Consider the following 20,035-nt stretch of genomic DNA (forward strand, 5'->3'; position numbering starts at 1 on the left):
TTCAAGTCTCTCTCGTTGACTCGAAATCGCTTCTAATCGCTGTTAAATAATCGCCGATGAATTCCGTGTCGCCACTAAACGAGCCTCCCAGCTTGCATAAATCAACGCTCGATTAACATCGGTCCGGTCAGAAGCTAGTCGAACACACTAGCGTGTATCCTGGTCGTTTTCTAAAAACACCTCGGACGTTCGTCATTAATACCCTTCCGTCTAGCGAGTGAATAGCCCCGTAGAATGGAAAGTTTGATCGACTGGTAAACGCGCAGCTTCGCGTTATTAGCTAGGATAATTAACGTAGCCCCTGTACGCTTCCCGCAGCGTCCGTGTGTAATCGTTAGCTTTTAACAACCCTGGAATTTCGGTCCTGCGGCATAGATTATAGCGACAATTAGCGGGTACCAGGTTTACCGTGACGGGATCTCTGACGTATTCCTTTCTCCTTTTTCTCTCCCTCTCATGTCCATTTGCCAGGGATCACGATGGGGAGAGAAGAAGCTGGAACCTTGGCAAGCTACCATATCGAAGACGATGGAAGCTTGTAACGAGGACCTGGCTCCAGTGGCAAAAAACACCACGGATGCACTCTCGGCCCCGGCTTAATTGCTTAATCAGACGTAGTAAATCTTGCGACACGGGCATTTATGCGCGATATGATACGGTGTGCGTACGAGCCTTCTCCCTCGTTCGAACGACCGCACGCGGCCCGTGTGTGTGTGTGTGTGTCGACGGCTTTCGTCGCCTGGCCACAATGGGACGCGCGTCGATGTCGTTCGACGCGACGCGTTCCTACCTTTTCAGGTGGGAATTCGTGTGACACGGTGCATTTAATAGGAAGAGAGCACGGTAATAACACACCGCAAGCACGCTCGGTTGAATATCAAACGGCGACACGGTTTGTAATTTGTCCGTGAATCGCCCGGAGCGCACGGATGATATTTTAATTATTTAATTTCAGCGAAACGTTGTATTCCGCGGCGATAACGCGTGTACCTGGAACACGGAACGTCGCGAATTAGCGACGTTAACACCGACGATGTTGTCCTCTGCCTTGTAGTGTTTTTTTTTTTTGTTTGAAGGGATCGTTTGGTCATTCGATGATCCATAGAGGTCTCAAATCTTACGAGGATACGCAAATTTGTTTTCAATCGCGTTGAACTGATTGTGAGTTGTTTACTCGTGATATGGTTGTCGAGTCTCCTTTCGCCCAGTAGTACCTTTATCTTTCCAACTTTACTACGGTACACCGTTTTGTATTTTTTAACCCTCGTGCAGTGTTCGTGTTAGTTTCACCCAAAACCAATGTTTGATTCTTAATTATATTCTTTATTATAAAAATTTATAAGTTAATTTGACACCAATAGCTTGGATGCATGATAACCTATAGCGATAGACGAATATATTGCCCTAATTCAATTCAGAACTAGTGTTATCCAAGAAACAGTAAATAATTCATCGAACAGTGCACGAATGTTAAAAACCTCTCTAATAATGGAGAAATATTAAGAGTGCTTACTAATATCTGCATTGGGTTAATATTCGCTCGGTCAACCGAATGAAAAAATACATATGTAACCAAAAGTGATACTCCAATTAAGTGTAATCAAAATGTTCTCCCTTTGGCTCAATTCCTCAATGTCACCGAATGCATTTATTCCCCGCTTCAGCGGTCTCTGGCGGATATCAGTTTCATCGCGCTAATGCCATCCTTATTGTACCACATTGGTTACAAGGGCACGCCCATTTCTCCACCGGAGCAGGACTCTCGAATATCTCTTCCTTTGCTTTTTTTTTCTTCGTCTTGTTTTCTCTCGTTAAAGGCCCCCTCTCAACCCCCCTCCTCAAACCCCCCTCATGTAACACGACGCCCGCTTACGGTCTCGTTAAGAGAGCACCCGGTATATTAAGGGATAACCGTAACCGGTGATGTAATGCAACACTGTAGTCCTGATCCTGATCCTTGAATGAGATGGTATCTCCGGCGGACTGGACGCGACGCGTAGATTCAACGCGGTACGCATACCTATATACCTGGCCGTGTGCACAGTATGCTCTGCACGCACGTATGGCGCGCGTATTATGCTACGGGCAGGTATCGAGTGACCCCCCCCCCCCTCTCCATAAAAATTTTTTTGCAGCTTAAACGACACACGAAAAGTTATTTCCTATCTCAGATGGCATCTTGATCCGTCCAGGACCACTTTTCGAAAGAATGTATATACTGGCTCTTTAGAAATTATTCAAAATCTACCGGAAGATGTTGAATATTTAAGAATGTAGCTTATTAACTCGTCGCCACCGTTGAGCGATTTCATTCCTCTGGGGAGAATAGTAACTAAAGTTACACACGATATATTTTTCCAGAACAACGCAATAGTTAGCCAACGATCGTTCTAACAATCAGATGATTATCGTTTCGCCTATAATAGTTGTTTAAACGAATGATACGGCTTCAATACCGTGTGTTCTAGAGACTTTAGTGTACATCGATTCATACCAATGTATCTTTTTCGATCTACCATTACCAACTACCATTATTATGTTCCTGGATGACAAAAGGAATTACAGATGCAGGGAAGGGGGAATTATAATATAACCAACGCGGTACAATTTCAACGTCCGTGAAAAGAAAAATACAATTACTGGGACTACATGACATCGGTACGATAACGGCGGCCACCTGCGGACAAGGTCGGGGCGTCGTCACGCGATTCGTGAATTATTCCCGAATATAATGACCGGCGGATTGTTCGAATACGGCTTGTTTCAACGCCGTGCGATCCGTTCTCTGATGGGGTTCGGGGACCCGGGACGATTTTTACATTTGAATCCTGACAATGACGACACCGCCGCCGCCCCCGGGCTATGAAAACGTTACCCCTATCGCGCGCAATGATATCCCCCCTAGTCGGTCACTGGTGCATGAAACGGTTAAGCATCGACAATGTAAGCCAATCAAGGGGTGGATGGTATAAGGGGTGTATCACAGAGCGGGACCGCGGTAATCACTCGGAATTGCGTTAAATTTTTACTACCCCCGCCCCCTCCCCCCGGGGCTACGCGTCTTGGTCTTTTGATGCTGGGACCACCAACCAGGCTGAGAAAGATGCGTTTAGCGGACGATACTGCGTCTCTAAGCCTATTACGGCGCCGAAAACACTATTACGGGGATATGGATATTTTGGAGTTGAGTATGTAGTAGTGTCGACGAGATTTGAAAACAGTCTGTTACAGTATGATTATCTCGCAAAAATTTGTATTTGTTTCATTTCGTCAATTGTTATCGAACTGTTCCCCACTTTCGTGTACGTTATACAATAGAATTATCAGTATTCGAACTAATAGGTGGATATAAGTGTTTGGATAAAGAAATTTTCAGATAATAGGACAAATTTATTTCATTCCATCTTGATCTATCATATTTCTCATTCTAATACGTAGGTAGAACTATTATAGAATAGAAGTTCTGTCTCAGGCACCGATTGAAAAATCCTATACAAAAAGTAGCCATGTAACACGTAGAACTATGGCAGATAACTACAAGAGGGTCGAAACGACCCCATTCCACTCAGCACCTAGTTCTTCCAGCCATCAGGTGCCATTCTCCAATTTAAAGTTTCCCCGTGCCCCTGAGTGGAGAGGATAAAGGACCGCTGTTCGGTGCACGGTTGATAATTCGCCGAGTTTAGAACTATTCCGGTAATGTACCCCCGTACAGACCACGGGGCTCTACGGGTTAGATTCCCTTTAGAGTGGCCTGGCAAAGCCCCCACGGGGGTTACGAGGATATTACGGAGCAACAAAATAATAACGGCGGCCAGGGCTGGGGGCGGGGGTGACGGGACCCCGGGGGAGGAAGTTAGAGGCAGAGGAGGAGGTGGTGGTGGTGTAGGAGGATAGGGACAGGGAAGAAGTTGGGTCCCGGGGTAGGTTTAGGGCGCGCAGCCAGCAAAACACACACGGCGACTAAAAGGCTTACGGGGTAATTTGCGACGGCTTAAGGCCAGGCCAATCTGATCCATCTCGCGTGTACACGTGAAATCTTACACCGTGCCGTGGCCGTACGATGTTCGCGAGGGAAGAGACAAAAAGACAGCGGAAGAAAGAGACAAGGAAAGACGGAAGAAAAGTCGTGGACGACGGTGTGGAACCGGAGGGCCTCTTTGAAAAACGATACAGGGTTACCCTCAATGGACCTCCCCTTACTTTCCCTTCTTTTTATTCCTTCTCTTCATTCTCTTCTTCTTCCGTTTCATTCTCTTCTTTCTATCCACCGTTTCTGTCTCTCTCCTTTTCCCAACCACACCACGGATCGTTGTTCCCTTTTCGTTTACCGGGGGCCTCTCCACCTTCCTACCTCGATCCTCGTCCACTTGTTCCGTCCTCCGGCTCGGTTGCCTCTCGCGGTGAACACGAGCCGCGGACTTCACGGGCTGTCGCGCAGAATTTGGCCGGCGAATTTTTTCCCTGAAAATGGTTAATTGAGCGTGCCGCTCGGTGCAAACGAGAGGTTACCCGGGGGCCAGCCAGTGCCTCTTTTTTTGCTCCCGTGGACCCGTTCACCACCGCCGCCGCCGTCGTCGTCGTCGTCCTTCTCTCGCTTCGCTAAACGTTCCCTCCTTATGTTACAATTCGGTCTCCTCCTGATCGGTGGAGTAACAGGAATTAAAGGATCCCTTCTCATTCACTCCGATGGAGACTAATTTTTCGTGAATTCGATACGGTCCCGTCGTCGAGCAGAGTCCCCTTTGTCCCTAGTTATTGTCCTAATCGAACGGTTCTAATGTCGTTCATCTCCGTCGTCACTCCAATCGTCGTTTCTTTTCTTTTTTTTTTTTTTTTTTCTACCAAGCGAAACGATCGCTGCACCCGATGCCGATTCGCAACGGAGTACAACCGATTCGACGAACCGATCCCCCGGAGGATGAAAGACGCCGCGAAGATGAATGGCGAAAGAAAGAAAGGGAGGACGGCGGAGAGCGAGAGAGGGCATATTTCAGAAGCGAAACTTAATTTGCCCCGAAGTGTGCCACGGGACTCGAATCAATTCGAGGGCTCTCGAACCTCGAAGAGCCTCTAAGCGACGGCGCGTGCCTCAATCGGATGCCATTGAAGTTCCTCTCTTCCTCGTCGCGTGATAATTGAGAGACATCGATTGCGGTGCACTCGTTTCACCTTCCACGCACCCTTTCTCTTCGCTGCCGCCCCGGTTCGAAAACTATCGCACACGTATCTCTGACAGTACAATAACAGACGAGACCAATCTGATCATCCATACGGGGACATGGTTACATGAATATTTGATGTACATAAATTTAGTATAACTCTAATTTCTGATTAACTTCCACGGTCGATGACGTACTATTATGTCTAAAAAAATCGAAACTTGATGTTAAAGTCGTACAATGGGTGAAAATTTCTCTTACTTTACTTACTGCATCTTCAATTGTATTCGTTGTACTATAGAACGTCTGAATATGAAAATATCTATGGTTTCCATCTACTGTTCCATTATTCGAACAACGAAAGTTGATCGTGAAAATGATGTTTAAAATCTCCTCCCAAAGAAATTTCAGTCGTCAGTCAAGTGTATAATTACAATCAATTCTCCGTTCGAGTATACCTCGTTCAAGCATTATCCCCAGGATTTCCGTGGAGGGCACGAACGAAATGTTCTAAAAGACGAGCACGAGCGAGCCATCCTTCCTCCGCGATACCATCTTCCTTCACGTCACTTTGGCCAAACGAAAAGAACCCCACGCATAGGTTTAGGACACGTTAAGAGGTCGTCGACGATGTTTGCCGGCAAACACCCTTCGTTCTCGCGTTGCCTCGATGGTGGACGCCCTTGCTACCTCGTCAGCCGCCGAGACCAGTCTCGTCCCTTTCGTACGCGCACACAAACCGAGTCTGATTACACATTAATTATTTACCGAGTGATTTCTGACGTATGTACCGAGCAGCTTCTCGAAAACGGGTCATTAAATTAAATGAGAACGCGGAATTCTGATCGAGAACGCGCGGGGGCCTTAAACGTTCCCCCCGGCGCGTAGCTTATCTCTCGGCCACATCGAAACGGTGTTTACAGAAATGTTTACGAAACGAACGGCTAATATCGAGGCTGGTCACGTCTCCTTCTACTTACTTCATCGAGTAGAAAACGGCTCGAATAAGCGGAAGATTAAAACTGTCCGTGTACCGGATAACGATCTATAGTTTTCTGGACAGACGGTTAATTAGCCATTCTCGGATCATTAGACCTGCCGATCGGTAATTGTCAAGACGAACAACATCCTATCGGAACTGCTGCACCCGAGAAACGTTCAAGTAACAAGAGACGCCACCGTTACACGAACAGGAAAATTATCCTATCCTCGTTTATCTCGGTTGAGTGCAAATATTTTTCCTGGGACTCGTTCGACGGACAACGTTTTTCGGTCGTACGTTCCGACGGACCGCCGCCTCGCGATGATTGCCAACCGACGCAGGAGTAATTTTTCCTCGAGAGTGGCTCGGAAAGGGCCCGGTGAGCACGGCCTAAAACAACGGGATTAGTCTTCGAACAGAGCATCCTCCTGGTCGGTGGAAGCCGAAGCAAGGATTTAATTTCCAAGGATTTTTCCCACGGAACGGTCCAGGAGGGTAGTAGATGCCTCGAGGAGCTGCGCAAACACTCGAAATGTCTATGCTGCTGTAGGAAATTGTTTGTCGTTTCTTGGTGAATGACCAGGAGCCACCCCGAGAGCGGAAGAAACTGTCGATCGAAAGTTTCGAAACAATATGGCTGACTGTGGAGCTAATGATCACGTGGAAATTAGAACAGTGACCGATTGAACTGAAAAGGTGATTGCGTAGTTCTCGTTGAACGGTAAATAGGAGGTGAAAAATATGTCACCAAGTCTCAAAAGTATTGAAAGAGTATAAATAATTATTTTAGAACAATTTAATGAACGGTATGGAACCAGAAGTTCTATAAATCGCTAATATTCAGTTTTGGTAGATTAGTTCCATTAAATCTTTGTCGAGTAATATTTTCCATCGTCATTAATCGTGAATCTTAAATGTGGTAACTGAAATACGACGGAGCATCGGTCATGCAAATTAATCGAATTACCATACGATTGCTATCTCTGTGGCCAGGATATATCGCTAGGTAAAGGAAAATATGGTAATCACCGAAACAAAATGTATATTAGTCTTCGGTTTCTAAACACTAATTACAAAAATACAAAAGTAAAAGTTCTTTAAATTCAGACCTAAGAAATGAAGAAATTTTTATGAAACGACGTAGAATATTGTTCTGAACGTTGTCCTTCAAGCTCTGCTGTAATTACAGAGTCTGTGGGACACGTTTAAAGGAAATATGGGAGAAAATTCGGGGAAAGCAGTGAACGGATATCGTTTCTCGCGACCACGTTTAAAAATCTCCTCAAACAGATCAAGGTTTCGTTGTCCTGGGGGCGAAACAGGCGAGTCGGCCGCGTCAGTGGATACTCTTTGTTCGCGAACAAACATTTGCCCGGTTTCTGGGGACGGTTGACAGGAAGAGAAGACCGAAAGCGATCGTTCGAAACGAGGCCGTTCTTCTACTCTAGCCGTTCACCTTCGTTTCACGAAACCCGCCATGTTGCGGCCACCGCTTCCCGATCTTCGTCCGGATTAAAATACTGCAAATCATGGGCTACCTGTTCGAGCAAGCTCGTACGTTGCACCGTGGCCGCTTGTTATCTTCGCGACCCCTCTTTGTCTCGAGCTGGGCCCGTGTCCCATCGAGCAAGAGCACTCACGGGAACGCGATAAAATTCGTCAAACCGTTCGAATTCATTTCCTCTCGCTGGTAAAAGTCGAGTCGAACGGACACAGAATCTCGCCAGAAGCAACTGATCTGTTTGACAAATCCGTGCGCACGTTCTTCTGGATCGTTGAATCGTATGGATTGGATCGGTCTCGAGTAACGGGAGACAACCGACTCGTCGAGGGTGGTAGACAGGCTTTTTTTTTACCCTTGCTTTAAAGACAAACAGAGGAGACGACGTCCTATTAGAGGCGAGCAGGGGGGCGGGAGGGAAGTGAGGGGCCAGGCAGAGCGAAGAAAGAACTGAGCATCGACAACCGAGTCGACCAAGAGGGCCCCGTATCGTTTTAACGTCTCTATTAGCGGCTATTAAAAATGAGCTAGAGACCAAAAAGGATAAAAAAAAAAAGGAAGCGGTGAAACGACGACGACGAGGGGTTGCTGGGTACGGGAGGTGGGTAGAGGGGAGAGACAAGAGGGGGTCCCGTTTGCTTGAAATCGCGGGCCCTCTGTTCACATGCCGTCTCCTCCTCGTACCGGTATCCAGTTACCTTTTGTGGAGGCCTTCGTCGTATAGCTCAGATTTTCGAATGATATGTTCTCCATTGTGCCCGGGTATTTAGCATGGCACGGGGTTGGTCTAAATCGTGGGGGCTTCCCGGGGAAGGTAGGGGGCAGGGGGGATGCCACGGGGATGGGCTCGTACCACGCACGAAAATCCACGCTGCACGACACGGGGGTAGATTCTGTTAAAATGATAGCCCTCGTCACTCTAGCCGGAGTCGGGTATAGATCCGATTCTGATATCAGGTTGAAATTGATCGTTTCTTTTTTTACACGCTGCTCGCCGCTACAGAATCGGAGAAACTAGTTCTAACGGGAGAAAAGGGGGAACTGAATCTGGGGAATTCGAGCGATGTTCTTTGGGCGATTGGAGTGACTCGTTCTTGTGGAGGTTGACTTTCAGTAGGCAGGCGGGATTGCAATTTGTTAACAATTATAGCAGATTTCAGGGAATGTGATTCATTGTGTATATGTGGTCTTTAAACCTTGGATGGCGATGTCTGAGTCCAATTATGAAAAATTGTAAGAGTTTACGTAACAGAAAATATTTAGAATATAATCCATATTCACAATTTCTCAACAGAACAAGCACGGAAGTAAGATTCTTCGCTTCTTGCCTCCCGGTTTCCTCAATTTATCACCTATTGTCGTATCATCGCACGCATATGTTTCCAGTCACCAGATCGAACCGTTTAAAGAGGCCCCTCGTCGTCGCGAAAGCCTCTCTGTGATCCTTTCACCGGCTGCGGTTAGTTTCTCGATCGGTAGATCGATCGTGTCTTCCACGTCGTCGTCGGCGGCGGCGGACGCGACCATCTTGCGCGTAATTACAGTAGCTTCCGTCACGGTTTGAGCCCTGGTCGCCGTCCGCGTGCATAATACTTTACAACATACGGAGGGATTACAAAAGTGACTCGTCATGCGGCGTAAATACTTAACGGCGGGGCGCATCCTCATCGCGGGCATCCTCTGGTTGCACCTGATACTTTCCCCTCCCGCCCCCCTACTTCCCTCTCCCACTTTGGACGCGACGCCTGATGAATTTCTTTTTTAATCGTGCCATCACCACCACTCGAAAACACCGCGTCACCTGTGATATAGCCTCGTTCGAGCAGTTCGACGCGGTCCTCGATTCGCCACGCGAATTCGGGAGGGAACCGCGTGCACGCGCGGACACATGCCGCGAATATATTACCAGGGCTCACGTAAAAGAAACGATGGGCCCTCGTTGAAATCAGTCCGAAGCCCTCCTTTTCAGGCCTCGTTCGGCTCGTTTCGATCTGGTTGCGTTTACAAAATCGAACAAGCCCGCAAATATATTGCCAGGCCCCCACCCCGAAAAAAAGAAACGATGGGCCCTCGTTGAAAATCCGTCTGGGGCCGTCTTCTCGGGCCCCGCCTCGGCAGGTTTCGAGCTCGTTGCGTTTACAAAACCGAGGGAACCGTGAACATCGTTGCATGCAAAATGACGGAGGATGTACATTGCTCGGGAGCTGAAAAATTTCTGCCTCGGAAGTATCAAGTCATTTCATCGGTTCGCGGAGTCGCTCAAATATTCATAGAAGCTGGGAAGTAGACTGGACGATGAACGTAGAAACACGTGTGTGTGTATTAGGCGGGCTACTTTAGGTGGAAGGAATATTCATTTACGCAAATGTTCTGTAACGGAGACGTATCTTCCCGAGAGCTGGTACCGTAATAGTAATTATATGAATTCACGATTCATCATAGTGATCGATGAATAAGGCTGCTTGTAAAAGTACCATGGGTTCGTGCAAGCTCTTAACTCACAACAGTGGATAAAGTATTATACTCTTCGTTTTTACGAATCAAGTAATTACCCATTGATAAACGCTGGAAAAAAGAAACACTAGCCTTTCGAAATTATGTAAATAACGTTGAAATCCCTCTCGTAAACGATCGTTAACAACGGCAACTCCGACGAACCGAAAGAAACCTGAGGCAACTTTTCCCCCGGGAGCAAACCGAGCGTAAAGAATCAGAGAAATTAATGTTGCTCCGGTCGCAATTCAACGCCCGAAAAATTAACACCGTAAGCTCGAGCCTCCGCGCTTTAATGTCACGACATTAAGACGGGGGGGTCCGTGAATGGTGGGGGGGACGACGATCGGTCGTAGAAGAGAGCACTTAGCGGAACAAAACGCGAAGAGGCTGGCACATAATAAGTCGCGCCCCGCTCGTGCGGGTGTTCCGTGAAAGGACGGAAGACAAAGGGCGAGAGCGGTCTTGAGGCATAATTAAAACGCGTCGAGTGTCCCGTCGAATCGAGACACGGGGCTAAAAAGGAGAGATGGACGCGTTCCATCGTGTCGTCCCGCACCTTTTCTTCTTCGCCCACCTACCCCTCGAATCGAATAAATCGTATTCACGTCATCGTCAGTGAAACTTGACGTCTCGTTATATGAATCTCTCCGATATCACACTGACGAACTATATAATAGAAACCTCACGATTTCAGTATTGTTGAAACATTTATTTTTCCGTAAGTATTTTGTATATCATTAAACTTAATTCATAGATGTATTTTAAGCTGAATTAAAATCATATTTCTGGGTGCATCGATTTGATGAATTTGACTTCCAAAATGTTACAAATTCTATCACAAGAGTTAACCGTGTAGATATTTTAAAAAACAATTTTTTACACTTCCTGCGAACTAAACATTATTACAAAATATGACACTCAAAAATAATATTGAAAGTTGGCTTAATACAGATTAGTAATAGCAATAAGAATATTATCTGCTAAACTGAACAACGTTGTTTATTTAGTTCACCATATTGTAAACATTGGGCAGTGGTTACGAACGTCGAATATACGAGTTATCGGGAGGTGATTTTTTTTCGAATAATACACGAATCATCGACGAACGATTCACCGTTGAGATATCATTAGCTCGCGGTCGGATTCGACGCGAGAGGTGAATCAGCTCCTGGCGAACGTCCCCTTTTTTTTAGAGCGTGAGGAAGCACCCAGACGCGATCCTCGTTCGAGCTGCGAACCTGTTCGAAATCACTCGAGGTGTTACCGTGGTAACTGTGCGGGCTCGAAACTCGATTAGCAAAGAAAATACGGGAGTATCTCGGGCCGGGGCCGGGCGTCGAATCGATCTGCAGCCGAAGAGGCTTTTAAGGCGACCACAACATCTCATTGTCTCTGGCAGACTTGGGGAATGATTCGCGTTTCTCTTTATACCTTATCAAGAAGAACCCGTTTCCTCTTGGTAAATGTATTCGTTTGGAAATATATTATCTCTGCCATGAATACCTATTATAAATTTAATTACAGATGAATAGAATGAAATTCATTTCAATCTCTACTACTATAGACATTATAATAGATTCAGAAATCTTCAGGTGAAAGCATGAAAAACGAAAAATTGCAGCAAGATACAATCGAATACAAACGAGGCGTTAAATTCACATTGTTCAGAGGCAAATTAACTCTTTTCCCGATTAATGGGCTAAAAAGTCATCGTGTGTGGCCCACGGTGAATAACAATTTTCCTGTCGACAGGTCGGAACATCCGTTTCGATCGCGTCTGGCTCGCTGTTTATGTCGAGCAGACGACGGCTCGCGTGAGAAATCCGCGGTATTTTCTTTATCTATCCGTGATCTCTCGAGTAATGAGGTGGATCGTTCTTTCATACGAGCCGTCGTCACCGTGGAATCGTCGGTTATTCTCCCGTGAATCCTTGCTCACCTGGGAAGGATGAGCTCGCTCATTAATTACGGCCACGATGACTGGAAACAAAGTGTTTTTCAGCGCCGCGTACATCCACCTATTACGTTTAAGCGGGAACGAATTAAAATTCTCATCGCGATCTACGCCCACGCCAGTCTCTTGCCTCATGACGGACACGGCCTCCGCTTATTGGTGGCTGGGCTGACCTTTTTCGTTAACCCCGCGATAGACGATGCATGCTCGAGTAATCGATACAGAAAAGAACGGATGGGTGCATAATAGCCGTGTAAAATAATATACGATAGATTGCGACAAGCTGAAGTTCCTGCATCAATAATGAATTCTTTGGTATTAGAATTGGTGAATAAGATGGTACTTGATCCTTTCGATACGGGCGTATCTTTCGTGAAACGTACCACACGATACAGCTATACGAACCGCACTCGTTGACGGTTGACAATACTTCCGTACGTTTAGACATTTAATTATAAATAATTTGTAAATAAAATTTAATATTAGAACTACTTCAACTTTTTAAGAATTGTTCAATGTGCAGGGTAGTTAATTTATAAAAGGATCTTCAAGCGAGTCTCTCGATTTCTAGATTCGACACAATAATGCGCGAACAAGATTTCAATCAACTTTCAATGTCGAGGAGCTCACGAACCAATCAGGTTCACATCAATTAATCCACCACGACCACCCCTTCCAGCTAAGCGACGACGAAATTAATTGACGTAGGCTAACGTTATTGTTCCACGTTATGTTACAGAATGCAGCAGCAATCTGGCACAGGAAACGGAAATACACGTCGCGCGCTGAGCCCCGGACCGGGCGGCAGCGACTCTGAGGACTCCGACATTTCTCTCGGCGGTACGTCGCCTCCGTCGCCAAGTTCCTCGCCTCCACCGACTCATCAACCATCTCCTGTTCCTCTCGGGCCCCTCGGACCGTTACCACCGCCATCCTTGAATTTCCGTTTCGATCCGTCGCAATCGCAGTTTCGATTCAACCACGCGACGGCCTTCAAGTTCCCGCCGTCGGGCTTCCGGTTTGGACCGCACAGCCCGCAACACAATCATCCGAACATCGCAGGTGGCGGGATCTTCAGGCTGACAGAAACGAGCCCGTTCCAGGCTGTAGGACCCAGGGGTGATCTTGGATCGAGGTAAGCCCCTCTTTGACAAAAAAAGTCCATCCTTAAGCGAGCACTGCGAGTCTGATTGACTATCAACGTAATCGATGGTAGACTTTAATCACGTCATCGAACGTGACAAGTCCATGTGTCTGTTATATTCAAATTTTCCAGATTTTAATTTGATTTTAACAGGCATATTGCACCGCTTTTATGATTTTTGAGTTTGTTAGGAGTGAAAATGAGGCGTTAATGGACACTCTTCTTTCTTGCTTGTCAGTTTGCCTAGCCCACTGATGACCATAAGCGTAATGGCAGGCCACATGGTTTGGCATTTTTGGTACTCATCGTTTGAAATACTCATTTCTTCTCAGTTGTATAGGTTGCTTAAGAAAATTAACAATTTGTCTTCACCGGGTTAAAATTTCCCGCTATTACATTTAGAATAATCCAGCTATAACTGTTTTACCATAACGAGAGCGGTTGCCAGTGGGTTAGAGACACAAGTACTTCATTTCAATGAAGTTAATAACAAATTATCGATCGAACTGATACATTCTATCTAGTTCATCGCTCCAATTCATTTGGATCAAACAGCAAAGCCAACCAGCCGAGTGAATACCTTAACCCCTTGCCCTATAACATCGAGTCAGACTCGTGTTGACGATTTGAAAATCGATTCAACAAAAATGAATATTATTCGTAAAAGTACAGTTACGACGATAAAGAATTCCTTTCTTTTCTGGGAAACTATCGATAACAATCTAATCCGGGAGACTGCAGACGTCAAGAAACTCATAGGGCAAGGAGTTAATGCCCTCTAAAATGGTACTGGATCAAAGAACCCATACCACCCCATTACAGTTGCCGTTTCCTTCAATGATATTTCATTGTCGCAGACTTCCTAACGTGCGTTTCTCACTTTCAGACTGCCGGATCCCTTAGGATTGCCTCCGCCCAGGCTCCATCCCCACGAAGGTCTGCTCCATCATCCTCACGTACCGCACCAGCTACCGGAAGGGATGTCCAGGCTATCGGATGGCTCGCGACTGTCCGACGGCGGGATCTCCCGTCTCTCGGACAGCCTATCGGAAGCGCACAGCCCGCCGTTAATGGCGACGAATCTGTCGGTGACGGGTCCGTTGAGGGTCGCGGTCCCGAGCCCTCACACACCTTCCTCGCGGGGTAGTCCACCTTCCAGCCAGCAGACGCCGCAGGGTCAGTCCCAAGGTCAGGGGTTGATAAGGGTCGCGACGCCGCCGCCGAATCCGAAACCGCCGCAGATCCACAGACCGTTCTCGCCGGCGTGATACGACACCGAGGACGATCCCGAAGAAATCGTGTTGGATGAAAATGATGACGATGACCGTGCCACGGTGCCGAGCAAAATCTCGACGACGGAACGTAAACATCGGTTTCTCGAGAAACGGTTCGAAGTCTTGTGAGATCGGTGGGAAGCACTGCACGGTACACCGAGAAACGTATGGTGATTCGACGAAGTGAATTTTCGGTTCGAACGGGAACACTGGAGCGCGCGCCCCCCTGAACGTGCACGATGATTATTCGAGATCAAAGAACCAAAGCGGCCGTTTCGCGTGCGTCCTCGAGGAATCCAGGACCGGGGGGGGGGGGACGCGAGAAAATCAATCGACGCGTCTGACAGGACGAATCCGCGAATCGGAGACTCGTTCGCGAAACGACAGACGAAGAGGATCGAAATATTTTCGAGGACGCTGCTGACAGTTGTTACCCTGTTCGGGAAATGTGGCCAGATAATCCAGTTGACGGTGGTCGTCGTTTAGACAGATCGCACGAGCGGACGTGTGCAATTTAATCGAGAGCGAACAAACAAAATCGAATCCGAGTGGTGCCGTGTGTAAATAGTATTTTTTTTTCTCCTCCTTGAAGAGCCCCGCGGGGTGGAGAGACACAGAAACCCGGGGGATGGGGGGCTCGCAAACGACTCTGCTTCGAGGCTGAACAGACCTCTCTGTGTAGTGACGTTGTTTTGTAGTTTGTACATAGCGACCGCTTTCCGTGAGATATCAGGAAACAAGTAAAAGAAACTGTTGTTCGGTGTAATCGTTGCCTGAAGGAAACCTGTTCTGTCGTCACCTCGAGCCACGTGTGCTGCCACGAGCTATCGCGACCACAAGGGCTAATTTCAATCTCGAGTGAATGGAGATCAACTGAGAGCCTTTTCTTCTCTAGAACATCCAACCTAATGGAAATCGTTGCACGACGATCGAACGTGCTGAAATAAATCATGAAGCTCTAATAACGGTCGTCGAAGAGCCCTCTTTGTATCAAGATCCAACGAACCAGCGCTCTGGGTGAGATTGTTAGGACGTTTTCGTCGCAGCAACAAACCGCACAATATTTCGCTTGTCGTCGATCGAAAGGAGTGAAAAGGTGAACGACACGGAGGACACAAGTTAATCAAATACACCTCGCGAAAAGACACATATACAGACACACACACACACACAGCCCCACCCCTGTTAGCTAAGTAGAGATTAGCGATTTGTAAATTTCCTAAATCGACTCTCAGTCCACGTTGAATCGTTTTACTCTGGGAGTAACGAGCCCGCGTTACAGCTCGGAGACGTCCATCGACGAGAGCCGATCGATTCGATCCTCTTGAGCCTAATGTGTAGGGAAACTCGACGCGCGCTGGCGACCACCCCCCGCCCCCCAACTGTTCGCCGTAACGTTTCCCTTCTCTTTGTAGATACAATACACACACACACACGCAGAAAACCAGACGCAGATTAGCGAATTTCTTGTAATAATCGGCCCTTATAAATATTGAACATACAATACCGGAATCTATGTACACAGTAGGGGTACCATACGTAAAAGACTATTACCAACGGAATTATACATATATAAATATACGAGGAGAAAAATGAATCATTATTATTATTAATATTATTAATTATTATTAATATTATTATTTGCGCCTGTACATACATTCACGCGAAAATATATTAACAGATTATTATGACAATTACAAACAAAACCGTCGTTCTGAGTCTTCAATTCGAATACCACACCCCCCGCCCCTCCCGTATTAACGAACCGACCGCCACCATACTCAAATTCCCATTCCATTACAACCAGCCCCAACGATCCACCAGTAAATTCCACGTAATCGACGCGTTAATCCACCATCGAAAATATCATCGAATCGAATTAAAATTACCTGTGGAACTGTGATTACTCGCCTAGTTACGCTCATACTGTTACAAAACCACTCGTCGTAACATTCTCTCTGTCAACGTCACGATTTCCGCAACCAGGTGACTCGTGTTTGTCCTTCGATTCTCGATGCTAGCGAAGGAAACAATTAAAAGTACCTTCGTCTCTAATGGTTCCAGGTCCGAACCATCCGCATTCTCTGCCGTTCGTTCCCGCTAACTCGAAAGAAGCCAGTTCCCCACGGTGCCCGCAAGTCGAACGAATATCGCATAGTCACGGAGGCTCCCTGTTAACGAAGTCGAAGAAGTCGCGTTTCGAAGCACACCCGGGTCGTTTTTTCGTCGAAGGTCAAACCGCGCGCCGCGAGTCTGGATACACCCGGGAGGAGGAGAGGTGTATACGGTGGCCACGATGGCACGGGAAACGGGGAGGGAACGGTGATAGAGGAAGTGAAAGAGAGGGAGCGATCGAACGGAGAAAGAGATTCCAAGCGAAATGGGGGGAAGGTTATCGACACGAGCCTCTCTGCAGCCGGAGGAAGAGAGCTGGAGATACGTGACAGAGGGAAAGTGGGACGGAAAGAGAGGGAGAGAGAAGGAAAGAGAAATAGAGAAGGAGCGAGAGGATCGGAGAAGTAGTTGCGCGATAACGTGGCGTGGGCGGGTGTCGCTGACAAAATGGACCAATCGGCTGGCTGGGTTGCCTTGTAACCGATCCCGCGGGTTAACCAGGAACCAGGAACATCGACCAAGACTCTCCAAAACGCCGATATGCCCAGAGCGCACGCCTAACCGTCCTTCCTCGACGACTCCACCCTGTCCTGATGCTTCCACATGCGACCACTTCCTCTATCCCTCTCTGTCCGTCTATCTCTCTTTCTTGCTCGCCGTTCCCTCACCCTTTCTCTGTCGCGCATTGATGCGTGAGCCTTTCCACCGCGATCTTTCGTCTCCCTTACACCCTTTCCCTCCCCTGCCCCGCCGTTTCGACTCCGTGTAGCTGCCACCAAGCGAAAGTTCTCGACAGCTGGATGGGATTCCTTGGCCGATGGAAGATGGAGTCGTTACGGCCGCCGGGAATGGAGATATTCCGCGGCCGGTTTTTCCTACGACGGAGCTCTGGTGGTCGATGAGACGGAGCAATTGAAATTTGTTAGGTCAATTCGAGATGGGACGGGGTCGGGAGGACTGGATCTGTTGACTGTGTGTATCAGTGGTGTTAGTCACCGGAGAGGAGTTGGCGGTGGAAAACAGTTGTTAGAAAATATTATGTTCCGGGGGCATGGGCGTAGTCAGGGGAAGGGGGCAGGGGGACACTTGCCCACCCCCCCTGTACGGAAAAAATGTGGCTTTTGTCCCATCTTACAAGAAAAAAATTGAATTTTGACCCTCCCCCACCTTTCCCAGAGTTACAAAATTTTTGCGTAATATTTAATATTGCAGTATAATTTGAAACACGACCAACAGCCTCTATTAACAAAACCCATACATTTTCAACGATTTATGACTTTAAAAACAAAATAACGTGTGTCTGACTATGTACAGCGTTTTCACTGTGCCAGTCGATGTGTTAATATTTTTTCCCCCCACCCAATGACTGATAACCTGGCTGCGCCCATGTCCGGGGGTAGGTTTTTAAACGTTTTTAGTTGCTTCGTAGTAGATTTCGTTTCCTTTAAGCCTGTTTTCCTCCTCGAGTCTATATGACTCGAAATGGAGATTGTATTTCAATAGGTATTATGGTTTTAAATATTTGTTTTTAGTGATCAACGTACCTACTTAAATGTTACGCCTTTTTGTGTATTTCCCATTTCTTAAGAACAAATCATTTCGGTGTGATCATTCAAACGTGAGAAATAAGCGAGTAGAACAGCGGGGTTAAGATTAGAACGTAATGTTCGTTGTTTAGATAAGAAAAAACCATTCCACAAAGTAAAAACAATTAAAAATATATTTCAAAGAATTATTTCCAACAGTTTACTGCTCCAGTAATAATGTTCAAAGTACACTTGCGATCTCGTAGACGGAAAAGCACGAAATTCGTTAAAATGTCTTTCTCAACGCAGAATACTCGTTTAAAGCTCACGGGCAACATAAAGCGTCGCTGCAAAAATCTACCACTTCACGTGCAGCAGCTTCGAGAATTTTGAGACAGACGATTAAATCTGGCGACACCCTTTTAAACTGCACCCCGTGGCACGCAATTGAAAATCCCGACCGGACGATCTACATTAATCCTCCCGGGTAGAACAGCAAAGTGTAGAATGTCGACGCGCTACTAATTCCCGGTTTCTGTAAAAAAAAAAAAGAAGAAAAAGGGGAACTGGCGTCCTTCTTGATAAGCATCGTCTGCGATTCAGCGAGCGGAAAGCGGAGCGGGGATGGAAACCGTTGTGCAACAAACGCGCGCGCCGCGAACAATGCCTTGCTCGAAACGTCGTCGCCACGTATCCGACACGTAGCCGCGGAAGAATTTTCGTAGAAGGGGAAGGGGGAACGGATGGATGAATGTCGCAGATTATCGATAGGCATCGATTCCGTGTACCGTTTTCAAGGTACATCCAATATGGCGTGAAAAGGACCGTTCCGTCCGATCTCGTTCAGTCCGCTCTCGCCCCTCCTCGTCGCACACTGGATGCCACGCTCTCGGCTTGCCGGTCGTGTTTTGACAGTTGCTGCTCTGACACCTCTGGCACATTCATTAGAAAGTGGTTCTCAATCCCAGGTAAACCGGGTCTGTGTCGTTTTAACGTTACAAAACAGGTTGTTTCTTTCCTGTTTCGATCGTGTGATACACTTGAAGACACGGTTGTTTAACAATTTCAGTGACATTCGATTTTTGAACGAACGAACGTCTTTCTTATACGTGTGTTTTTATGTTGTTTAGAAAGATTGGTAGCAGATTTACCAGGAGTGTCATATTCAATAGATGAAAAAGGTATTGGCGTACACCCATGATTTTTAAAATAATGTTATGAATATTTGAATTATATCATAAAAATTTCTATTACATTACTGTGTGTTAATGTGATTTTTACCATTATAGTTTGTTTATTCTGTCCAACAGATTTATTATAAGAAACATGAGCGTGTAGGCACTTTATTTATTCTCTGAGAAGGTCGAACAAAGTGAGCATCGTTTCTTAATTGTAATGTAAAATTACATTTAAGTACATACATTGAAAATGTTACATCGTCTATAAGGAACAGTTTCCTAACAAAATGGCAACAGTGAATGTGTCAAGTTCTCTGTATTATTGCACGAAATAAGAATAATTAATACATTATAAATATTTTCCATAACACTGTGAAAATTAAAAAAATAATTTCTGTCAACACAGGAACAAGTTTTCACTCTGTCGTCCCGTTGAAATTTCTCAAACTACACTCGCACGTGTCGCAGTACATCGATAAGACCCCAACATCGTGTAATACGTGAAAATCCATATCGATAAGTAATCGAAGTATCAACAACGGTGTATTGACCTAAATATAATAACGAGGAAAGACGGAATTACGCGCTCGGTAGTGCAGGTGTAAAAACTTGTAGTTTCATATCGCGGCATCAGTTAAACGCCGTCGCTCCGTTTTAATCCACGTGGCGATGGCTCCGTGTAAATGCACGCCCGCGAAGAAAA

The 20,035-nt window shown here is 46.5% G+C and overlaps 1 protein-coding gene across 1 annotated transcript in view; it reads left to right on the forward strand.

The window, feature by feature from the left end:
* The window catches only part of LOC107185886 (homeobox protein SIX3), a 46,639-nt gene extending 32,132 nt beyond the window's left edge, over positions 1-14,507 (forward strand). The window contains exons 2-3 of the mRNA XM_015573660.1: positions 12,835-13,230; positions 14,126-14,507. Of these exons, the coding sequence (XP_015429146.1) occupies positions 12,835-13,230; positions 14,126-14,507 (778 nt within the window). The remainder of the gene's footprint in view (positions 1-12,834; positions 13,231-14,125) is intronic.
* The last annotated feature ends 5,528 nt before the right edge of the window (positions 14,508-20,035 follow it).

Source organism: Dufourea novaeangliae, unplaced genomic scaffold (assembly GCF_001272555.1).
Source record: "Dufourea novaeangliae isolate 0120121106 unplaced genomic scaffold, ASM127255v1 scaffold56, whole genome shotgun sequence".
NCBI lineage: Eukaryota > Metazoa > Arthropoda > Insecta > Hymenoptera > Halictidae > Dufourea > Dufourea novaeangliae.